Source organism: Manihot esculenta, chromosome 6, assembly GCF_001659605.2.
Source record: "Manihot esculenta cultivar AM560-2 chromosome 6, M.esculenta_v8, whole genome shotgun sequence".
NCBI lineage: Eukaryota > Viridiplantae > Streptophyta > Magnoliopsida > Malpighiales > Euphorbiaceae > Manihot > Manihot esculenta.
In genome coordinates this window covers 12,818,606-12,844,289 of record NC_035166.2, presented here as the reverse complement: position 1 = coordinate 12,844,289, position 25,684 = coordinate 12,818,606, and the positions used below count along the sequence as shown (strand labels likewise).

At 29.6% G+C, this 25,684-nt stretch overlaps 2 protein-coding genes across 2 annotated transcripts; both read right to left on the bottom strand.

Moving 5' to 3' along the window:
- Positions 1–12,845: 12,845 nt before the first annotated feature.
- LOC110617274 (probable E3 ubiquitin-protein ligase RHY1A) lies at positions 12,846–13,853 on the bottom strand. Its single transcript, XM_021759953.2, has 3 exons — positions 13,525–13,853; positions 13,263–13,384; positions 12,846–13,171 (listed from the first exon to the last, which is right to left on the bottom strand). The coding sequence occupies exons 1-3, from the start codon at positions 13,687–13,689 to the stop codon at positions 12,871–12,873; spliced, it is 588 nt and encodes a 195-aa protein (XP_021615645.1). The 5' UTR covers positions 13,690–13,853; the 3' UTR covers positions 12,846–12,870.
- Positions 13,854–17,300: 3,447 nt separating this feature from the next.
- Positions 17,301–25,460, bottom strand: LOC110617272 (homeobox protein knotted-1-like 3). The gene is made up of 6 exons (XM_021759952.2): positions 24,774–25,460; positions 20,407–20,527; positions 18,562–18,755; positions 18,356–18,487; positions 18,135–18,268; positions 17,301–17,660 (listed from the first exon to the last, which is right to left on the bottom strand). Exons 1-6 carry the CDS (start codon positions 25,209–25,211, stop codon positions 17,633–17,635), a joined length of 1,047 nt encoding a protein of 348 aa, XP_021615644.1. The 5' UTR covers positions 25,212–25,460; the 3' UTR covers positions 17,301–17,632.
- Positions 25,461–25,684: the final 224 nt, after the last annotated feature.

Below are 25,684 nucleotides of genomic sequence, written 5' to 3'. Positions count from 1 at the left end.
TAACTATTTACATTTTGTAATTACTCGCTGTAGCATCATACGAAGGCTATGACGTGACATAATCCTGAAGAAACATAATCAAAACGATGCATAGAAGAAAGAATAAAAACGGTAGAGAGAATAAAGTTTTAATAAAATAGAGCACCTTGTCCCAAAACGTTGCACTTCTCAACAAAGATAAAATGGGACGTTTTATTAATAATCAATAATTCTCTCATGTCAATTGATTAAGGACAAAATGATAGGTGGAATAACAATTTTGTTGTAACAGTTTATAAAATTCTCTAGAATAGTTCTTCTAATTATTCTGGATTGTTTAGCAAGTGTATATAAATACAACCAATACTAATCAATAAAAATTCAATTGAGCGAGAGCTTTTCTCATTTGTTTTGCCTTCTGTTTCGTGCATGGTATCAGAGAAAATACAAAAATTAATATTTCACAAAAATAAAATTACTACTAACAGTGTTTTTGAAATTCTGCATGCTGATTTTTGGAGTCCTTATCACTCACAGTCCATATTTGGTGCAAAATATGTTCTAACTTTAGTTTATGATCACTTAAAAGCTACATGGATATTTTTATTACATGATAAAACTCAAGTTTTCAAAACATTGCATGATTTTTTTTTTCATTAGTCCAGAATCAATTTCAAAAACAAATAAAGGTTATTAGAACAGACAATGGTAGTAAATTTGTGAACATATATTGCACAAATTTTGTTTAAAAAAAGAGTGTAATCCACCAAAGGAGTTGTCTATACACACCACAACAAAATAGTGTAGTTGAAAGGAAATACAAACACATATTGCAAGTTGCAAGAGCACTTATATTCCAATATCAACTACCCAAAAATTTTTGGAGAGAGGTCATACTCACTGCTACACACCTCATAAATAAAACACCAAGCACTGTTTTAAATTTTAAAATCCTACATGAAGTCTTGTTTAGAAAAATTCCAGATTATAGTCAATTAAAGGTTTTTTATTGCCTTTATTTTACAATAAATGTTAAACCAAATAAAGATAAATTTTCACCTAGAGCCTTAAAATGTGTTTTTATTGGCTATGTTTCTGGTTCTAAGGCTTATAAGTTGTTTTATATTGAAGAAAAAAAAAATTCTCTAAGGATGTGGTTTTTCATAAAATATATTTTCATATCATAAATTTAAATGTCACAAACTTAATAATTTTGTTATTCCCTTACCTTTGAATCACCCAGATCCTATTGAGCATACACCATATCCATATAACTTAGAAAATTCAACAAATATACATTTCAGTACACCACCAATGTATACAGAATCAATACCACAGGACACGCATCTACCATTACCTATACCTGTCTCTTTTTATCCTACTGAGTCACTACCGCAAAGGAAAAGCACTAGGATTACCCCCAAATCAAAATGGCTCTTAGATTTCACTACATCAATAATCCACACCAATAGTCTAATTGAGGTCGAATAAAAAAATACAATACTAGTTACCACCTATTATTTCTATTTCTTCTAAACCCACACATGATGACACATACATTAATTATGTAGCTAATGTATCTATTTCAAAGGAACCGGTATAACAGTAACTGGGTCAATGCCATGGTAGATGAGTTGAAAGCACTAAATGATACGAGCACGAAATGACACGAATCTTTAACAATAAATTGTGCATTGAAGTATTCACACTCTTTAAATATTTAATATGAAAAACTCCAAATCATAACAAGTCAAGTTATTTAAAATTTAAGAGATGATAACTATATTTGGGAAGCATGGGAAAATAAAGAAATAAGCAACATACTCTTCAACACATGTGGACGTGCAATACAATTTCAGATTGCGTAATGCATGTATAGTCGAATTGCACTTAGGCTAATTTTGGTATTTTAGAAGTTTGTAGGATTTGTTTTAAATTAATTTGGCCTATATTAGAAGCTAAATTCATGCAACTCATTTAAAAATGAGATTTCTCCAAGACAATTTAGAAAAAAAGATATTTAATGTAATTTAGGTTTGACTATTTGACTAGATACCCTTCCTATATTATAATTACATATTTCTATACTAGAATTAGAGTGTGGAGCATACAAAAATACCCTTAAGGTGGCAACTACGATAAAATGAATAGAGATGATGTTATGAATAATATTTTGATTTTCTTAGTACAAAAATGAGTCTTTTTTGTGTACCTCCATGTTTAGCAAACTTATCAAATTTTTCCTTGTAGTGTTTCTAACTGATTTATCACTCCATAATCTTCGTTTCTAATCACATTGGTTAGGGGTGTGGTAAAGCAACCTTTGAAAATTATCAAGGTTTTCTTTGTGGCGTTTGTAACTAGTTTATCTCTCCATAATCTTCGTTTCTAATCCATTGATTAGTTAGGGGTGTAGTAAAGTAATCTTTGGAAAATATTTTTGCCTCATTCTTTGTTAAGTGTGTGTTTAAAATAGTTTATTACGAGTTGATCTTGAGTTCTACATCAGTACAACAAAATCAAATCTGATCTCTCACTAAGCTACCTACAGGAAAAAAAAAAAAGGCAATTAGTAGCAAATGGGTGTATAGAATAAAATAGAAGACAAATGAAAGCATAAATAGATACAAAGCAAGACTAGAAGATAAGGGTTTTAGTTAAGTACTCGGAGTTGACTTTCATGATATTTTTTCTCCTGTTGTAAAATTAGTAACTGTGATAATTTTTCTTGCAATTGCAGCAACATATAGTTGGCCTATCCATCAATTAGACATTAATAATGTCTATCTCTACGGGCATATTTATGAAGATGTGTATATGATTTTCCCTCCAGGATACACTAATGCAAAAGGAGAAGTATATAAGCTATTCAAAAGATTGCATGAGTTAAAACAAGAAGGGAGGCAATGGAACAAAGAATTAACATCCAACCTACAAGCATATGGCTTTAATCAATCCAATTTTAATCATTGCTTATTTACCAGAGGTGAAAATTCTACTTTCTTAGCACTTATTATTTATGTAATGACGTCTTGGTTGTTGGTGCTTGTGAAAAATTCAATTTTACATGTCAAGAAGTTTCTGGACAATAAATTCACAATTAAATATATGGGTTATGAAGTATTTTTTTAGGAATTGAAGTGGCCACGTCACCATAAGGCTTATCTCTTAACCATAGAAAATATGTGCTTGATATTTTGAAAGATGTGAGACTAAGCAATGCTAAACCTAATGCAACACCCTTTCCTAAAGGAATTAAGTTAATTGCCAAAAAGGAGACCTACTTAAGGAGCCATAACACTATAGGCAACTTGTTGGAAGGCTTTTATATTTAGGGTTAACATTACATATGCTACACAACAATTGAGTCAATTCATGCAACAACTACGAGTATTACATTGAAAAGTAGCAATGCATGTGCATAAATGCTTGAAGGGGTGTCCCGAAAAAGGTTTGTTTTTTACTGCCAAACTAGATTTCAAGCTACGAGCTTTTTCTTATACAGACTGGACTTTATGTCCTACCACTAGAAAATCCTTAACTGGATTCTGTGTCTTCCTCGGATAATCTCTCATTTTCTGGAAAATAAAAAAATGTAGTTAGCATATCTACAGCTGAAGCTAAATATTGAAGTATGGCTCAAGCTGTATGCGAGATTTAGTGGATATTTTACATTTTAAGCGAGTTCCATATCTCACATCCTCTACTGATTCACCTGTATTGCGATAATAGAGCAGCTCAGCACACAACTACCAACCCAGTTTTTCATGAACGGACAAAGCATCTCGAAATAGACTGTTATATTATTCAAGAACAACTCAAAAAGGGGTTTATCCAGCCTATTCACATTCCCTCTTGATCTCAAATTGCAGATATTTTCACAAAATCTTTAGCTGCTCATTGTCAATTGCTACTACACAAGATAGGACTGCAATCTTAACCCCGTCTCCATCTTGCCGGGGGAATGAAAAAACAACATCAAACGATGCATAGAAGAAAGAAATAAAAACGGTGCAGAGAATAAAGCTTTAATGAAACAGAGCACCTTGACCCAGAATGTTGCACTTCTCAACAAAAATAAAACAGGACATTTTATTAATATTCAACAATTCTCCCATGTCAACTAATTGAGGACAAAATGACAGGTGAAATAACAATTTTGTTGTAATAATTTATAGAAGAAAAAATTACTTTTTTGCCCATGAGGTAGCATAATTAACAAATTTGTCTCTCTATTTTTAAGACCCTACACTTCAATACTTGAAATTTAATTTCGTCAAAATTAAAGGTCCCTCTGTCAAAAATACCGTTGGTGACAGGAAAAATAACCAAACTACCCATTTTAAAACTCAACACATTAATCCCTAAAATTTAATTGCTGCAAATTTATAGGTCCCTCTTAAAAAATCGAATCAACAAAATCTCATTTACAAATCAAAGCAACAAACTAAAAATCTTAACCTCTACAAATAAATAAAAACTTCAATAAATTCAAAATTTAAACTCAATAAGTACAATAAAAATTTAGGAAAAAATACTTTTTCGTCTCTAAAATATAATATAATTAACAAATTTGGCCCTTTATTTTTTGAATCCAATGCTTTAGTCTGTAAGGTTTCATTTTGTGAAAATCCAAAGAAGAAAATCTCAAACTCATTCTCCACAAACAAATAAAAACTTCAATAAATTCAAGATTGAAATTCAACAAATATTATAAAAATCAAATTATATAAAATTTAAATTATTAAAAATAAAAAATTAAAACTCAATAGGAGTTGGTTTTGTGATATCGCTCACTGTCGATTACTGCTTACCGTTTGCTACTCTAATTGCCTACTGCTCGAGTCGCTAGTTGTTCTCGTTGCTTGCCGCTCGATGCGCCTCCTGTTCACGTCACTCACTCCTTCCATTTTTGGCTACTCACTGATTGGATCTCCAACAACTCGCATCGTTCATTGCTTGTGTCTTCAGCCACTCCCATTGCTCGTTGATTGCGTCTCCAACAACTCATGTCACTTTTGCTTGTGTCTCCAGCCACTCGCATCGCTCACTACTCCCATCTCCATCTGCTCGCATCGCTCGTTGCTCACTGCTTACATCTCTGATTACTCACATCACTTGCTGCTTGCATCGTCAGTCGCTCGTATCACTAGTTGATACTTCATCTCCTTCTCAATTATTGCAAAGTAGGTTTTTAACATACAAATTTTGTAACTTTGGATATGGGTTAGACATGAAAAATGAAAAGGGTGTGGTAAGTAGACGAAAGAAATCTGAGAATCTGAAGGGCAGAAGGAGTTTTTATTAGGAAAAATTACTACTTAGATCGTATGGTATGGCGAAACTCACTAGTTGATTTCTCAATTTTGAAAAGTGTATTAAAATGCCGCTGAAATTTTTAAAAGTCTACTAGCTAGTCCTTCTGTTAATTTTAGTCATTAAATGTTAACAAAAAATATTAAATACTCCTTATGAGACTAATTTATAAACTTTTTAATAATTTGAGGGACCAACTAATAAGTATTTCAAAACTATAGGGATTAAATAGTAAAATATTTAACGATAAAATTAACGAATGGACTAATTAGTAGATTTTTTAAAATATTAAAGATATTTTAATGTATTTTTTAAAATTGAGTGACTAATTAGTGAGTTTCTTCATACCATATGAACTAAGTAGTAATTTTTCTATTTTATTATTTAATAAGGGTACATTTGAAATTATATTTAATCTCTTTTAAATTATTAACTTAATAGAAATTTGATAAAGAGATATTAGATTTTGATGAAATTAAATTTTAGAAACGAAAGTGTTGAATTTTAAAAATGTAGGGATAAATTTATTAATTATATATACTTTTGGAACTAAAAAATAATTTTTTATTTATTTATAGAATTTTCTGGAAGAGCTCTCCTAATTATTATAGATTGTTTAATAAGTGTATATAAATATAATCAGTACCAATCAATAAAAATTTAATGGCAAAAATACATAATTTTCAACTCACCTTTTCATGTGAAAAATTATTTTACCTTCTTAACTTTAATTTTGTTCCATCTATTCATTTAACTTTTAAAATGGTGAAATTTTATAGGTAACATGTGATATTTATGCACTATTATATTATAAGAATTAAGTTATTTAATAATTAAAAATTGAAAGAATAATATGTATATTTTTTTATTTTGTAAAAATTAAATTATTTAAAATTTAAAAATTAAAAAATAAATAAAATAAAAATAAAACTAAGAGAATAAAATAATTTTTCATAATAACGCGAATGAACAAATTATACATTTGGGCGCGAGAGCTTTTCTCATTTGTTTTGCCTTCTATTTCAGGCAAATCCCATCCAATCATTTGAGTGCCAAATTCGGCCAAAAAAAAAAAATCATTCGAGTGCTGAAAGAAAAACGAGAAGCCCATCATCCATTCAGCTGAGCAATTGGCAATCCCATGAGATGGCTATGGAAAAACAAGCTATTTTTGTTGTGATTCTTTATGCCATTGATTTGAATGGTGCGTGGGAAGGAGGTCTCAATCGTCCTTCATTAACCATGTTCTGGTGCTCCACAAATTGGAATCCGCCAGCAGTGCAAATGAATTATGAGTTGTTGAGTTTAAATTCATGACCTCCCTATGGTGGTTTCATGTTAGAGACTGTAGCCAAACAATTGGGTGTCTTATTGCCTCTAATTTTAGATAATGTGTGATTTATGAATACATCTAAATACTTATACTTTGGTAATTAGAGCAGAACTCCAGGGATCCTTTAGCAGTTCTTTCTGCTGCTTCGAAACCCCAACGGCACATCACCCATCACTGCATCATTAAAGGATGTTTTTCGCCTATTCTCCCTGTCCTCTCCCTTATCATTTGTACCCTTAAACAAATTATCTTTTTATAACTCAAAACCTAATACTTGGCAAATTGATTTCTTTTTTCTCTAACAGAGGTATAAAAAGAAAGTAGAGAAATCCACACAAAAAGATAATAAGTTGAAAAGTTCTATATTAGCATTTGTAATAAAAACAAACTCTTTTTTTTTTAAATAAACAAAAGCAGCAAAATATTAAAGGAATACAAAATAACAATTAATTAAAAAGAGATAAAAAAAAAAATTATTTATATACCTTTGTCCACTTTCAATGAAAATTCTACTTTCGCGGCCAGTGACATAAAAAGATAACATCTGCCTATTCAACAATAGTATCATCCTTAACTAAGCTTCCTTTTGTTTTATAGAAAATATTTCTTTTTATTTTTAATATTTAAAATATTTTTAAAAATTAATTAATAAATTATTTTTAAGAAAATAACTTTTTATTTTAAAAGAAAAAATCATTTTATGACTTTAACAATCTTGTTAATACTATTATATATAAATTCTTTAATATTTTTATTTTTTAAATTTAATTAAAAATATTTTCTAATAAAATAATTTATTTTCTATTATATAGTTTTAATTTAAAAGAATAATATATATATCTTAATAAATTTATATAGAGTAATAACAAAAAGACTTACAAAAGGAATAAAATGCTTGAATTTAAAATTAAAGAAGAAATCATTTTCTTTAAAAACTACATTCTTTTTTTATAAAAAAATATTTTTGTTAATAATTTTTCAAATGCCTCGAATATAAAAAAAATATGAAAAATATTTTTATAAAATAATTTTTTAAAAAATTAAGAAACAGAGTCTAACTATATAAATATCATTTAGTTTAAATAATAAATGTGCATGGTTGTCAAAAGCAAACCAAATCAGTGTGAAGCCTAAAAAGTAAGTTTTCTTTGTTCTACAGTTACGGATAGTGTCATGCTCGCACTAGGTCGATCTATTAAAGGGGTAAAGTGTTTCTACTGAATTATTAATCAATTCATCAAAATCGAATTCTTAATCTCTTTTAAAAAAAATCTAACCACACATTTCTGTAATGATTAATTTTTTTTTTTTTTAGATTGAGATATCTCATAAATTTCCAGGCTATAATTCAAATAATGTTGGCCCACTTTATGGACTAGAGGGTTGCATTATTTTTCATTGTAACTTGAAGATGGGATAAATGAATTGGATGGATAGTGATGTTTGGTTCAACTAGAATCACTTATTAACCCACACTAACATGAAATACATCACAAGTCCTAATCATTTTCAATCAATCTTGTCTCTTATCTACAATTGGTTTATACATGGACGTTGCAACCTCTCTTATTTTTTGTTTCTTCTTTTACTTTTTAAATTATAAATAGCAATATATCTTATGAGTTTTAATTTATTGATTAATTGCTAACATACTCTTATTTATTATGAATTGACAAAAAAATAAATTCATAAGTTATTTAATTTTAACCAGATAATACATATGAATAATTGATGTTGCTAAAATAAAACTGATATTGTAGCTAAATTAGAGTTGTGTCGTAATTGGTCAATTTATAAGAAAGAGAACATAAGGCGGTTGATGTCTACGGCTGTCACTCCTATGCTCAAATCAGTAAATTGAAAAATGGAGCGAATATAAGGAATTGCTTAAAACTCAAAAGTAATTGTGTAAGAATTGTGTACCTTGGTATTTGCGATCATTAGATTTTATATTGTAAGGAGATGGAATTAATTATTGCATTTCCTAGAGATTTGGTGGGATCACCGACTAATTGATCGGATATTCATGCGTCCTGACAAATACTCGACTCAAGGTCTGGACATGTAATACCTTAGAAACTTTTTGCAAAATAGGAATAGCACCCAATCCTGTGGACTAACTAACACTTACCTTATGGCCTGGGCTTACAATACCTTGAGAATTTTTTGTGAAACAAGACTAACATCCGCTCGCGTAACCTGACTAACACTCGCCTTATGGCCTGGACATATAATGCCTTGGAAACTTTTTGCGAAGCAGTACTAACATCCGGTCATGTGGTCTAGCTAACACTCGTCTCATGGTCTGGGCATACAATGTCTTAGAAACTTTTTGCGAAGTGGGATTTACACCCAGATTATAAGTCTGGCGAATACTCACCTTATGACCTGGCATACGATGCCTTGGAAACTTTTTGTAAAATGGGATTTACACTCGAATTATAATCCTGGCGAATACTCGCCTTATGGTCTAGTATAGGATATATTGGAAACTTTTTGAGAAACGGGACTAATACCCAGTCACATGGCCTAGCTAACACTTGCCTCATGGCCTAGGCATAAAATACCTCTAGAAACTTTTTATGAAGTGGGACTAACACTCAGTCATGTGGTCTGGCTAATACTCGGCTTATGGTCTGCGCATAAAATGCCTTAGAGACTTCTTGTGAAGCAAGACTAACACTCGGTCATTTGCCTAATGGATTCCCGCCTGGTAGCTCGTTTATTGGATAACTGCCTTATTGCCTTAAACTTTTATTTATCGACACTAATACTCAATCATGTGCTTGAAGAATTCCCACCTTGTGGCTGACCTAGTGGATATCCGCTTTGTATCCTTGAAACTTTTGTTTATCGGGACTAACTCCTGGTCATGTGCATGGCGAATTCCCACATTGTGACTCGCTTGGTGGATACCCACCTTGTGGCTTTAAACTTTTGTTCATCAAGACTAACACCCAGTCATGTGCTTGGCGGATTTCTGCCTTGTGGTCTTGAAACTTTTGTTTATCGGGACTAACATCTAATCATGTGCGTGGCGGATTTCCGTCTTATGGTTTGCCTATCGAATACTCGCCTTATGGTTTAAGCATAAAATATCTTTTTTAGTGAGAATTCGCCTAACGGATTATGGCCTAACGGATTTCCACCTTGTAGCCTTGGCATAAAATGTCTTTTTCAGCGGAACTAACACCTGAATTATAGCTTGATGGATTCCCACTTTGTGGCCTAGCACAAGATATCTTTTTTAACGAAACTAACACTCGAATTATAGTCTGATAGATTTCCATTTGGTGGCCTAACATATTTCCATTTGGTGGCCTAACATAAGATGTCTTTTTTAGCAAGACTAACATCTGGATTGTGGCCTTATAGTTTCCCACCTTATGGTTTGGCATAAGATGCTCTTTTAACGGGATTAACACTCGGATTATACCCTGATAGATTTCCATCTTGTGGCCTTTAATAAATGCTCTTTAATCTTTTTGGAGAAGGCAACCACATCATTCCTTATCACTGAATAACACAACACATAAAAAATACATCGTTAACTGTTATTGATAAAATTTTCTCAGACTACAAATATTTCAAGAGTGAGGAATGACTCGGCCATATAATTTGGCCAACTTATAAGACCTTAGATGAATAACTTTCGAGACCTTAATTGGTCTTTTTCAACTTTTATTTAACTTATCAGTGAATTTCTTTATATCGTAGAAACTAAATAATAATTCTCCATTATTAATAAGAATTATTAATAATATGTGCCGGTAACTTAAAGATTTTTAACAGCACTTTCATTTAATTTACAACATTAGTACGCATAAAATTATCATATTACTTATTACATCATATGTCTGCACTTATGCAAGGGTGTCAATTCTTGATTAGAGCAAAGAAGGACAATGAAGTACTCTAAGCAAACTAGAAAATAAGGTTAGATTTTGACAAATGATGGATTAGTGATGCTAATTGAAGATTGGAAGTGATAAGAATTTAACATCTAAATTTATTATTATTTTTAGAAAAATAAATACGTATAATTCTCTCCTAAGACAAAAATCACTACCTCTTCATCTGCTAAAAAAAACAAAAATTATCTGCTCCCTTCTGAAAGGGATTGCATTGAATTTTTGTGGAAGTTAGGGTTACCCAAATCTATTATCAGCAGCAAATGAATCTTGCAAATAGAAGCATATTACAAGGAAGGTAGTATGGTGCTTTCCAGCAAATTAATCCCTTATGCATCCTAAAAGTACAAGTCGTGAATTTTGATTCGACTCGCTATTTAATTTGCTTTAATTAGATTGTGTTTGGCTTAATTTATAAATTTATAAATCAATTTATCAAATAAAATTATTTATGAGTCGTAAAAGAAAATAACACCCATAATATACTTTGAAGTGTAACAAATTAAAGGATAATTTGATAAAAACTATAGAATTTAATTAGAAAAATACAACTTATCAAATTCCACCTAAATAAATTACTTTCTCTTTATACATGCAACTTTCTTAGTTTACCCAACCAAACTGTGTCTTAATTTATTTGAATTAATTTCGGCGAATTGAAATTTTGATTAAAAATAAAATAAATAAAAACATTTTGGCTTCAAACGGTGGATAATATACCATTTTAGTTGGAATCTAACCTTTTTTTCTTTTAATAATGACTTGATGGGTAATCCATAATCTGGAATTTAATATGATTCCTTTTGAATTCGTTCAAAATAAAAATTCAAAATGCTTGCAAATGATATAAATCTGTCTTATACTTAATCCATTTGTCACCTCTATCTAAAAGATGGTTATTGTTGTTTTTCAATAGATGGTTATTGTCCCTCCGATTCCTTCATAAATACTTTCTTTTTATATATATAAGGTTTTATTTAATTCAAATATGTTATTTGTTGAGAAATGGCTTTTCAGAGAGTAAATGAATTAAATTGAAATAAGTAAATTATTTCTTTTCACTAAAAACAAGAGAAACTCTTGATTTTTTGAAAAGTTAAAAGAAAATATTTATTCAATAGAAATAATTTTTATTAAACTGTATTAAAAAATTAATAATACAACGGTAAACAGTAAAATTTCATTTTTATTTTTATTATATTAACATGATTTTTTATAATAAATATAGTAAAATTTATTGTGATGGACACTTAATAAAGTATTTAGAAAATAATAAATCATTTAAATATAATAAATCAATAAATATGAGATTTATTATAATTTTTGTTAGAATGAGTGGCAAATATTTTTTACATTAGGCTAGACAGGGATGAAAGCAAATAAATTTAGAAATTTTGAATTAAATTATATCAATTTTTAAAATTTTGAATTAAATTATAAAATAGTTAAAAATTTTAAATTTTTTATTAATAATTTATCTACATGGCATATAAATATAATAAAATAATCCACAGACACACTCTTTTTAATTTAAATAATTTAAATTTTAAATTTAGATATAATTACAATAAAATTTATAATTTTGGATAATTTTATTAAATTTTAAAAATTTAAATTAAATTACAAAAATAGTAAAAAAAATTAAATTTTTGGCCTAAATTTTTTCTTAGATACTATATAAATATAATCAATTGAAATTTATTATTATATATATAAATCTGTAAACTTTTCCATTCAAACTTTGTTTCTTTTCCTTGCTCTTTCTTGTTCTTGATTTGAAGCATTGTTAATTATTAAAAAATATGTTGTAGACCTCTTCAAACTTTGATTTATTATTATTATTATTATTATTTCTCTCGCTTGATTTTGATTTGAAGCATTTAATAACATTTAAGACATTATTGGTTATATTTCATTTTGCGGATATATAATATTATTTAAAAATATGAAAAATCACATTCCGAGTTTTAGTACGATAGTAAGTGTATCTGAATATATCAAAAAGTTTTAAATTCTACTCGCTCAATCTCTAATTAAAAAAAAAAAACATTAATAATACATCTAAGAGTATCATCTTCTACTCTTTCTATCCCCAATTTTCAGTTAAAAAAAAAAAAACACTCAAAATCATTTGGTTGATGTTATGAAACATAGTCTTTATTAATATCAATGCTTATAATTAATTAAAATTATAATTATCTAAAAATTGTAAGTATTTATATATTGTATTAAAATATACGTTTGATAAAAAAATAATAATTATTATTATGTTAAAATTATTGAAAATATAAATAATAAATGAGTTATACAGGAAAAATATGAGTATTATTATTAGGAAAACTGAACATGAATTTGCAATCTACAACAAGGGCAATGAGAATTGTTCTCCAGCCAAGGCACCAAGCATCTGCAATGGAACTTATGTGCACATGGTAGGTGCACCAGTGTCTCACCAGACTTGTACCTTTCAAGGCAGATGGTGCAGTCATCTTGGTCAGTGGCTTTCCAGCTCAATCTGCTCCAATTGAACTTTCTATTGTTGTTCTTCTTTGACCCATACACCTCTGTCTGCAAGTCTCCTTCTGCCATCGACCTGCTTTCTCCAACCTTCAAGCTTCCTTTGCTGTTATGCCTAATTAAGTTCAAGATTTTTTTTTTTTAAAAAATTCAATTAAATGAATTTTAATTTGGATCCATGAAAATTCATATTTTTAATTAATTACCTATTGGGTGCTGATTTTTTCTGTGTTCTTAGTCTTTCATCTAATCTCTCCTTGGCTTGTCTTGCCAATCCTCCCAGCTTCTCATCCTCGTAAGCTTGGTTTGATATGCTCCTTTGCTTTTTCTTTTGAAGGAAAAAAAAAAAAGAAATTTTCATTCAATTCAATCAAAACAAAGACAAAACCAGAGTAACAATCGCCAAAAACCCAATAAACAGAGAAAAATTAAAATTCAGGAACATGAGAGAGAGAGAGAGAGGGTTACCAGAGAAGAGATTGAAGAATGAGAAGTTTCATGGTTGCTTGTATACAAGCAAAAAGAAGGCCTCCTCGTTGAGCTAAAGGCAGCTGCGCCACCGGTTGAATCACCGCTGCTCTGATGGAACCGTCTCCGACGAGCACATTCAACACCAGGCAGCATACCAGCCATTGATATTTCTTCTTCTTCTTCTTCTTCTCTCTCTTGCTAGTGCTGTCTGAGGAACCAGAGCGGTGAAAAGAGAAAAAATGTATCGTTTATAAAGAACACAGGAGAAGTAGAGGAAGAGAAGAGAGAGAAAGACAGAGACAAGGCATTAAAAGATTGTGGGAGAGGAAATGGAGATGGGTCCGAAACGTTAATGGGTTTTCAAGAAAAAAATTAATATTCTTGGAAAATAGAAAAAAAAAATCATATTCAGCATTTGTCCTAACTCCACCTTCTAGGAAATGATGTGTGTTGACGATTTAGTAGTAGTGAAAGTTAGAAAAACAGAAAGGACAATGAAGCGACCAGGAAACTTCATCGCACCATACCTTTTTTTATTATTATTATTTATTTTTTTTAATTATCTTTGGGCCCTTAGCTTGTTTCTGTTTGCTTTGATGTATCAGCCTCTTGTATTCAGGCCTTGCACCTCATCTTTAATGGACTTTAGCTTGGATAAATAAATAAATAAATAATTCACTTCTGATCTAATTTAAGTAAATTGATATTAAAAAATATATTAAAATATTTATAAATTTTAAAATATTTAATATTTAATTATTTTATTAATTTTAACAATTAAATATTTTATTAGATTTTATTTATTTTATAAAAAAAATTTTTAAAAAAATTTTTTATATTTTTTTAATTTTTGAAGTGTCTAAAAAATTTAATTAATAGAAAATATTTTTTAAATTAAATGAAAAAATAATTCATTTTTAAAAAATTGACTTTTTTTTAAAAGTCATTTTTTATATTTTAATATTTTTATTAAATTATTTATATATAAATTTTTTAATAAATTTTATTTTTAAAATTAAAATTAAGTAATGAAAAATAAGTTATTTCATTAAAAAATAATTTTTTTAAATAAATATTTTTTATAAAAAATATTTTTCAAATACAAATTATTTTTTTAAACAAGCAGAAAGTTAGTTCATATAATATAAAAAAAAATTTATTAATTTAATCCTTTAATTTTGTAAAAATGTATACTAGAGTGATATTCTAAAATTCAGAAAGGAATAGGGTTCTTTATTTATGAAAAAAGTTTAGTTTGAATGGATAACGTTTTTCTTTGTATTTCTTTTTCTTTTATTTTTTAGTAACGCATAATCGTCATTCTGCTACAGTATCACATTTATCTCTATCACGCACAGTTATACGTACATGCCTACCCATCCTCGTCAGACAGTCCATTAATTTTCCTCCGGCACTCGTATTAATATAGTCACGGTATAGCTGGACCTACTCTCCTATTTCTTATTACTTCAAACGAGTTAAATTCCTTTTTTATAAGTCTGGACTTTTAGTCAGTCCAATCTGCGTTAATCAAATGTTGGATGGTGACTTCGAATCTGTTTCTTTCTCCAGAATTTACCTTAGTCTGGATGACCGAAATCCAGCGGTCATTAAAGAGTATTTTATATTTTTTTTTGAAGTCAAGAGTATTTTATATTTTTTTATTATCTTAACAATTAAAATTAATATAAAAATTAATTAATAAATTTTTTGAAATCTTAGATATTGTTTTAATGTATATTTATCAAAATTAAAAAATTAACTATGTTATTTATATTATAAAAATTAAATGGTAATCTTTTTCTAGAAAAGAATTGCTAGATTATAATTTAGAATTAATTTATTTTATGAAAAAAGAAAAGAAATATTTGAGATAATAAAAAATATTTTTTTAATTAAAAAATTTAAGTTATTAATAGAATAAATCATTTTAATTTGGACTTTTAAAATTTGAAGTAACATGATATCACTTCAGCCCCTTGTTTTGAGAAAAGCCATTGTTTTGTTAATGAAAATTAATTTTTAATGAAACTAGCCGTCATTTTATCTTTTTTGAAATCAATGCAGACTAAGTTTTCACCAGTAGCAAATGAATTCGTAAACTAAGAGGTTTGCTATGTTTTAAAAATTATGTGAACACTTTGTTTTGTTTTAAACACTTTTGAGAAAAAGTCTTAAACAGTCGTAATCAATTCAAAAAGAATTTTCTAGGACTATGAATTATAAATAAATAAATAAAGATATAATTAACCGGCAACCCTTTTCTTTTGACCTTTTATACAATTAATAATATATTTAGAGCGGAGTCATATTCTGTTTAAATTTTAAACAAATTAATTTAAAATTATAATTTACTAATAAATTACTTAATTAATAAATTTAATTATTTAAATTTTGAATGATTTAATTTAATAATAAATCGAATCAACCGATACTTAGTATTATAGTTAAGAATAACAAAATAAATTTATTTATTTTTGCTCATCTATTTTAAATGTTTTTTCTACAATCATTTAATTTTTTTTTAAATACTATTTAAAGTATAATTGGTTATTAAAAAATAAAATTGAGCGAGAATTACTGAAAAAAAAAATTAATTGAGTGATTGTTTGAGAAAATGTAGTGAAATGAGATGAAAATTACAAGACTAATATTTAAGGGAATCGAGATAAAAATTTAAAGGGAAATTAATTAGGCAAATTTAATAATATAATAAAAATATTAATTAATTATATCAAACTTTATACATCTCTCATTTTCTCACTTTACCTTGCAAGAAGAGAATAACACTATGTTGGAAAGATAGATTCCATTGTTGCTTAAAAGAGAATTAGACCCTTGATAACTACTTTTTATTTATACATCCTTATTATTCCCTAAAACTTCAGAAATCTAAAATGTAAAATATAATTTAAACCTTATTTATTTAAATTTATTATTATTATAAAAAATAATTACTGTAATTTTATTATGAATTAAAATGTTTCAGTAGTTTTAAAATTTTATTAAAATACATTTATATTTTTATTTTCTTAACTTAAAAATGTTTGTCCATTTCTATATATTTTTAGTAATTTTTTTTCAAATAATTAAAATATTTCTATACTTTTAAAATTACTCATAATCTCTTACATCTCTCCATATTTCTATCAAAAACTAGAAATTTACAACTAACAATAATAGAGAGTTTACAAGCTAATTGATAAGATTGATGAATAGCGAAATGGGTGATGAATTTTATTTAATACGAGATTAATTTAGACAAAAAAATTCTTTAATTTTAACCAATAAATAAAATATATAAAAAAATAATATGTATCACTTCAGTTAATAAAATAAAAATATAAGAATATTTTAATATAATTTTAAAATTAAAAAATATTCTAATTAATTAGGACAGAATATCAAAATATCAATTTTTTTTTTATATTTGACTAAAAACTAACAGTGAAATAGATTAAAATTAACAGAATAAAAATATAAGAATATTTTTATATAATTCTAAAACTACAGAAATATTTTAATTAATTAGGATAAACTAAAAGGGTACAATAGTAATTATCCCTTATTATAAACTCTCGTCTAGGCTTTAGACACTTTGCTGATCCTCAAAATAAGAAGAATGATGAACTTCTATATAGACTAGAGTTAATAATAATAACAAACTAAGCAGTGAGCCTCACTTCTCCTTCTGTCTCTCTCTCCAAGAAATTATAAAACAAAGATAAGATAATTAGATTATAAACAGATAACTTATAGCCATTTTCATCACATACATAGAAGCATAAAGCAAATACTATAAACTTCCAGGTCTGTGCCAAAAAAATATGACATCCAAACAATATCAGGTTCTTGTGTTTTAAAAACTTAGGTCAAATTAACAAGGGACCTCAGTTTAATCCATCTCCTAATGGCAAAGTCTTTTCCCAGGCTTAACTTTCCTGTACAGGCAATTGATGGACATGGACATGGACATCCAAACAGAACTTTTCAAGCTATTTTTGTACATATACTGTCTCTCATTCCAGTGGCTGTCATGCTATGGTAATGATGTTCTCCAGGTGAAGGCAGCAAAAATACTAGTCTTTGGTCAAGGTTTTCTGTCTTATTCATCACTACTTTCACCTGCAAAACTTGTTTCCCCCGATTACCATTGGCAAAAGGTTCAAACAAATTTAAAAAAGGAAAATTTACTATTTAACCTCTATGTTATGGAAAAACTCATTAGTTGTCTCTCAATTTTAAAAATTATATTAAAATATCTCTGATATTTTAAAAAGTTTACTAATTAATCTCTCACTTAAATTTAGCCGTTAGTATTGCAAAAAAAGTCTAAAATGTCATCAGTAGGAAGAAACTAATTAGTAGACATTTTATAAAACTGGTGGATCAACTAATGAGTTTTTTCAAAATACAAGAACTAAATAGTAAAATATTTAATGGCTAAAATTAACGTAGAAACTAATTAGTAAATATTTTAAAACGTCAGGAACGTTTTTCATGTATTTTTCAAAACCAAACACCAACTCGTGAGTTCCTCATAACATAAAAATTAAATAGTAAATTTCTCTTAAAAAAAAAATGATATGTGATAAAAATATGCTTACTTCTTCCGCTTGCTCTTCGTGGTAGATCCTGAAGGGCTGCTGTGCCAGTTCCTTTTTCTTTGGTTTATGAACCAGTTATTTATCTGCTTTAACTGCAAGCCTGTTTCCTGAACTAGTCTTGCTTTGTCTTCCTCCTACACCAAATTGAAGCAAACAAGAGTGAGGAACTACAGAAGAAAAAAATGGTGAAACCAATAAATGAGATATCACATCATACGTACGGTTGGATACGGCCACTTTGAATGTGATTGCCACCAAGCTTTTAAGAGGGAGGTGGTATCTCCTGGCAATTTTCCAGCCCTTCGCTTGCGAAGAATTTCCTCTCTAACGTCCGCAATCTTCTCTTTGTAACCCTGAAAAGTAGAAACATGCTGAGCCACACTATATTTTCAAAATCCATATACCACTGAATGTTATGTACTTTTACCTGTTTTAGTTCGTGCTTTAATTCTTTCCTTACATGCTCCATCAATGACTTCTCACTTTCAGTGAGGACAAGAGGACCAAATCCCATGCAATCTGGCCCATCCAGACTTCCATCGTACAAGTTGGTGTCGCTGTCTGCCAGGTCATCATCATCATCAGACATTGTTGCACCAGAGCCTTCACCTAGTGATGCTCCTGCCATACATAATAATTAAGTTCTAAGTTAGCAGTTCCAATCTGTCCTAAAGTTAATGCAGAAATACAGGCAAAATTGAAATGGCAGAAAGATCATAATATTAGGATCATTAACCGCTTCTTCATTTACTCTTAGCAACAAGACTATAGGAATCCGAGCTCAATCCAACTTTCCATGGAAAGTAATTTAAGGCTTTGCAACAAAAGACAGTTTACTGGAAATGTTAATGAGAAGGATACAAAAGAAACCTGATAAGGAATAGAGATGATGATACTACAGGAGATGTATTGCTTCCAAAATGTGTCAGCTTCATTCTTTAATTAAACAATGTTTTTCCAAAATGTCAAGGACAGCAATAATGCAGTTGCACTAAAGGAATTTATTAGTTTAGTTGTATTACCAAAAGTTTAATTTGATCATAGTGAACGAACTTCAATGTTAAAAGTGACTAACCACAGTAAAATCGAAGCACAAAAGGAGAAGAAAAAAAAAGAAGAAGAAGAAGAAGAAGAAGAATTCATAACCCACACATTTTTTTAGCATGGGCAAGCCAAAGCACATGGCTCACCTGAATGCTAGATGAGAAAAAACTTTCAATAAAAATCTAAAAAAAGTATGAACACAAAAAGCAACCATACAACAACCAGAGGATCCTCAAATAAGAAGGGGAAAAAAACTAAGATTCAGATTACTCCAATAGAACTTTAGCCATTTTCCCATCTTCAATGCCTACTACGCTTTGATTACATCATCTTCTTTACCTATCAACAATGGCATGGATGGAAATAATATTTGGGGCCCAAATAGATCTATAAAATTATTTATCACATAAATTATGGATAACAAAAATATTATATAAGATACTTTTTATATTAAATTATAAAATTGAAAATTAATATTAAATACCAAATTATTAAGTCTATCAGCCAGTAATTTCTAAAAAAATATTACCTGAAAATAAAAAATAAATAAGTTGAAATTATTTTATTTTAAAAAGAGAATGATAAATGAATAAAAGATATTATTAAACTGACATAAGAAAACACTTAATTATGATTTATGTATACTTACTAATTAAGTTCATGCTTTTACTAAAAAGAATAAGTTTTCATATACTATAAAAATATCTATTTTAAATATGATTTAATTCATAATTTAAAAGTTCAAAGGGTGCACACCCCTTGCTTGTCGGCAGCCAGGGGTTTTGGGCATTCAAGTCTGTTCAATTCCTCCTCCCCACTTTCCTGAAGTTAATGTTACAGGCTAATAACTTGTATTCCTCTCTTTTCCTCTAATTACATCTCAAACATGTTCATTATCCCATTCCCATACTGAAAATATATTTGAATATGATGTCAAATCGATGGTATATGTTTAGATGGAGAAGCAGGCATCTAAAGTAGCAGTAAAGGAAAAAAGTTAAACAGCAAGATCAAGAAAAACAATAGTGACCTACAAAGAGGCAAGAAAACTGTATGACATCTGAATAGTAAGTGGAAATGTGCATAATAGAAGAGCACAGAAGCACCCAAAAAGAAAGTAGTATGATTCCTGAATGTTCAGAGAAATAAAGTTATTTTCTTTTCCAATATCCAGCCCAAAAAGCTTAATGTTTTACTGATATCTAAGAGGAGGAGCAGGGAAAATTACCTGTCAAGCTTTGCAGAGATTGCTCAAGGTCCCAGCAAGCCATTACAGCCTCCATAGCATGAACTCGAACGTGTTGTTGCAATTGATCTTTGAAAGTACAGAGTAACAGAACATACTGTGTCTACATCAGAAGGAACCAAAAAAAGGCAGAAGGGTAAGAACATTTAGATGAAAAGAACAAAATGATAACATGCAAGTATTTTGATTACAAGAAAGAGAAAAAGGACATAATTATATATGTATGCGACAAGATATGTATCATTTACAGATCAATGAGTTTGAGATTGGTGAATCTATACTGTCACATCATGCATACAAGTACATGCAGCAAACATCGTTACCACAGAAATTCTCATAACTACTAGATCAATTTACAGAAAAGGGAGAAAAGGGGATAGATAGGACATGTAAATGATTTAATGCTATCAACCAATACTCACCCCTTCATTACCACACAGCCTCATTAACATATAGGGAATTGGAATACGGATTATTATTTACACGGGAGTCATTTGCTTTGCCAAAATATGAACATTAACTATGTGTATTAATATAACATATAATGAACTAAGAATTTTATGAAAAGACTATTAACTATAGTTTCACTGTATATGTACAATTTTAGAAATGGCATCAGAAGATTATTTAGGTGGATTATGCCTTCCCATCCCTGCGTTGGCCCTCAAAGAAAATCTATGATTCTGCCCTACACCCTGCCAGGGTAAAAAACTTATTCCTCATCCCTGTCCCACTGGGGAACCCAATTCATTATTCCCAAATATGATCTTTAAAAAAGTTTTTTTAGTTACAAACCTAATTCAAAAATGTATATGTATCTGCATTGAAAACAAGTTAATTTATATGATCTTTATTTTTTAAAGAACCTTACAAATTTAATATAGAAATGATGTATAAACAACAGAAATGTATTAGTTTCTCATCAAATACATACAATATATTGTAGAACTTGCTCCAAATTATTAAAAAGAAAAATATAAATTTCTTAACACGAAACTGAGAATCTTCAAAGCAACAAGTAATAAAGAATATGATTAAAAATTGTATTTATAATAGTTTATATAATAATAAAGTAAAAAAACTTAAATAAATAATTTTACTTAACATGAATGAATAAATATATGTATTTACTAGGGGTGTTCAGCTAGACAGCTTTGGTTCCAAGTCCAATTCTGCCAAGAACCAAAACCAAAACAGGAACCAAACCTCTTGGAAGTTGGAACTGAACTTCGGTTTTGGTTTGGTTCTAGTCAATTGTGATATGATTTTAATTCTTTTTTTAGTACTATTTCATCTTCAATTTAGTTTCAATTTCATTTCAATATCAATTTTACACCTAAAACTATGCATACTTATTTTGATTTTAAAAAAGCAAAAAAAATAATAAATTTCTAGCATCAAAATAACAATAAAAATAAGAATACTAACATTAAAATAATAACATTAATATAAAATATACTTTATATATAGTCCTTGATAAGAATAGTATATTATATTATCTTCTACTATTTCTTCATTATACAGTATTTAACTAAGTACATATATATAAGAAATAAAAAGTAAATCGTATAACCAACATATGATTTAGTCATACAATCAAGGACTATAAAATGACTCAATGCATTAATAACAAAAATATAAAATATATCTAAAGAAAACATATATATTGAAATCGAAAATCAATTATATATATCAATTGATTCTTGGAATTGATATAAATACATAATTCATTGAAATTATAAAACATATCTAAAGAAATCATATATATTGAATTCGAAAATCAATTATATATATCAATTGATTCTTGGAATTTAGTTCCAATTCATTTCTTGAAGAAGAAAAAAAAAAACTGAATGTAAACAGTAAATATAAGTTTGATATGGTTCAATTCTTACAATAACGATTATTTTTTGGTTCCAATGAGAATTGGTGTAGTTCTTCAGTTCAGTTCAATGCAGATTTCAGAATCCCTAGGAGCCATGCACAACCTAAGTATCTACACATGCTCGTACACAAGCACACACATATAAAATATACGTTAGAGTGGGGCAGGAAACATTATATTATGATCCCACTGCAATGCTCCCTTAAACGTTTGGGGTTTCCCCTAAACTCTAATCAAAAGTTTTTCTTTTTTTAATATAACCAGGGTGGACAAGGACCCACGAGGATGAGGCAAATTGCCATCTCTATACAATTTAAGCAGCAACCACCCAATAAAATTGAATTGATCGTAAATGCTAAAATTTAATGAACTTATTTGCCTCATATCACTGTAAAAACAGTCATCATCAAGCCAGCCCAAACCTAATAGATACTTGTATTACATATCTAAAGAAATTCAGGCTAAGGGCTGAGAAAAAAAAAAGGAAAAAAAAATGGTTAAGCTCACCTTTGGGGTGACATGTTCCAGGAATGACTCGGCCCAGCTCAGAAAAATTGCACCACTAATGACTTGGTCCCATGACTAAACGAGAAGAGTGGATTTTCTCCATTAAAAAATTTTTTATTATTGCAGGACATTGGGGGCTGTAGAATTTTCCATTATTCTCATGCTTCATGCACTCGTTAACCCATCACAAAGTATAAAACAAGGTTAAACCATATGCCACTTGAAGAACTATTCAAGAAAATTGATTGCCACCCAACATTAAAACTAAATCTATCCCTACGTAAATTTATCTTTAAACTTTATTGAGAAGTTTAGTTCCATTAATTATAATTTAGAAAATAATCCAGTAACAATGCAATGTTAAATATTCTACACGTAAAAACCTAGATGAAACAATAAATAATGAAGACGAATGAGAAGGAAAAGTTTATCAGATATTCCAGTGAAAATATTTTATTCCGATCTACCTTCTCCCTTTTCTTCATTCTTTTTTTCCTAAAAGGAATGGTGTTTGTACAGGTCATTGTTATCCCTTGCTCCTTAGGCAAGCCTGTGGCCCTGTTGGAGCTAAACCTGCCCCACACTAAAATGAATGTTGTGGAACTAAGCATTAACCAAAGGCACTTCGTCTTTATCAATCCATTTTGATATGCAGAGAAACTGAAAGGCCACCTTGCAATGATGACCCTTGACAACAACTCTGAACCTTTTATTCTTTTGAATTTATGGACTATGAATACATGATGCTCACATGTGTGGGTAAATGCAGAAGTATCAAGTCTTTTCAAATTCTCATACTTTAGGAAAATTTTTGTAGAAGAAACATCATAGAACTCATTAAAGATGATATTTTATAAGACAGATTCTATTCTCAAATTATTTGAGATACATAGATCTTTCCAGAAACCACTTTAATGACTTGGCCTACAAGGAAGATAGCATGAATCAATGCCAATCCAATCCCAAATTATTTTCCAGGTAAAACTCATTAGTTGACAGGAAATGTTTTTATTGTATATAATTCCATGCTACTCATTATAGTTGGTCTCCTAATATGGTGCCTTATCAGCATTCAGTAACCTTTTTGCATATATGTCCACTCGACATGCAGCATCTACTCTTAATTTAGATAAATAAGAATAATACAAAGAAAAGTAGATATATGTTTCAAATTCTGAAGGAGAAAAGTTATGCCAATCATATCTTCTACCACGACAGTAATAACCACTTGTGTGGCGGTCAAAACATATTTAAACCTATAAGAGCTTATCATTGAGAAATTTTATTAATTTTTCATTATTTGATGAAACATTCAATTTTCAGGGTTATCCACAAGGTAGATCTGAAGAAACCGTAAAAGCAAAACACTAAGCACCACAGGTGTCAGCAAGGAATCAATATTTTCCTGGAGCTACATAGATTGAAATTAAGCACTATGCAGAAAATGCAAGTTTGTATTTCAATCTAGAACCAATTCAACAGCATACCAGGGACTGATCCGTGCAGCAAGCGGCCAAAAAGTAACAACATCAACAAAGAGATTCTCCAAAGCACCCCAAAAGTTCAATTATTTTTGTGAACTAAAACAGCATAACTTAGTCCTCTAAAAATGCTAAAACCAGGACATTCTGACTCACATCACAAGTACCATTATGCCATTAGAAACTATTGGCTTTTCCTCATCAGCTTCAAAGCACCAGACAATCAAAAGGGGTTATTTCATTTCATAAAGGAAGGCTTCCCTTTCATTTCAAACTTCAGAAACTAACAAGTGCCATCAATAAACCCAAAAAAAAAAGTCAATCCCTAATCCCTGAAATTGAGCAAAAATATCTATTTACAAAATGTCCCAGAAATTAAATTCAAAAAGAACCTACTGAAATCAATCAACAAGCAGGAGTAATGAAAAATTAAACACAAACAGTGGACACGAAATGACATAAAAGAGGACACTAACCATAAACTGATCAAGCTCTTTCTCGTCCACCACTTGACCGTTCCCAAGCAGAGAGTACTTAGCCACCACTTCCTGCGACTGAGCTAGCTGAGCGTCGATCCTCGCCAGCTGGTCCACCGGCGTCGCAATCCTCAAACAAGCGACATGCGCTGCTAGCAACTGTTCGTAAAGCGGATGACCCAATATCTCCGCCTTGCATTTCGCCCTCTCCCAATTGTCCCCACCTATACCCCCACCATCTATCAACTCATCTTCACCGCTGTTTTTGTTATCATTACGGTCCCCTTTCTCGCTTCGGTTCTGAATCAAAACGTCGTCGTTGAGACGGAGTGCAGCGTTGCTGAGCCATGAGGGGCCAGCAGAGGCAGCAGAAGAGGCAGATACAGCTAGAGATGACTGAAAAGCCATTTCGTGTGAAACATGATCTTGAGAAGCCATTTTTGTGCACAAGCAAGCAGTTTCACCACAACATTTGTGAAGAAAACAACCACCCAAAAAGGAAAAACACAAAGGGGTAGCTTTTACGCTGATTGAGACTGAGAAGCTGAGCTGCTTGTATAGGTTCTTCAATGGAGTTTTACAGTTACAGAGAAAGCGTGTCTTTTTGGGTTTTGACAAAAGAAGAAAGATGGAGGAGACAGACCTGTGGGTGGACTTTTGGTGCTTAATCGGACGGTGAGATTGGATGAAACGTATTTGTTTAGGGAAGTTAATCTCTCTTATTAATGGAGATTAAGGAAAATTTTTTCCAATGAAATAAAATCTCTTTTCATTTTCTTTTTTATTATTGATATTATAAATCCTTTTCTCTTCTAACCAACCAATCAATAAATTAATTTTCTTTTCCTTTTAACAATCAATTGTTCTTTGAGGTAACCTTTGACAATAATTTAACTACTGTTAAATCTTTA

Excerpts from the sequence above, each read along its gene's own strand:
- LOC110617274 (XM_021759953.2), bottom strand. The coding sequence starts at position 13,689 with ATGGCTGGTATGCTGCCTGGTGTTGAATGTGCTCGTCGGAGACGGTTC. Across the intron at positions 13,385-13,524 it reads ATTCTTCAATCTCTTCTCTG|AAAAAGCAAAGGAGCATATC; the intron begins GTAACCCTCTCT and ends TTCCTTCAAAAG. Across the intron at positions 13,172-13,262 it reads AAAAAATCAGCACCCAATAG|GCATAACAGCAAAGGAAGCT; the intron begins GTAATTAATTAA and ends GAACTTAATTAG.
- LOC110617272 (XM_021759952.2), bottom strand. The coding sequence starts at position 25,211 with ATGGCTTCTCAAGATCATGTTTCACACGAAATGGCTTTTCAGTCATCT. Across the intron at positions 18,756-20,406 it reads ATCTCTGCAAAGCTTGACAG|GAGCATCACTAGGTGAAGGC; the intron begins GTAATTTTCCCT and ends TATGTATGGCAG. Across the intron at positions 18,269-18,355 it reads CAAAGTGGCCGTATCCAACC|GAGGAAGACAAAGCAAGACT; the intron begins GTACGTATGATG and ends AATTTGGTGTAG.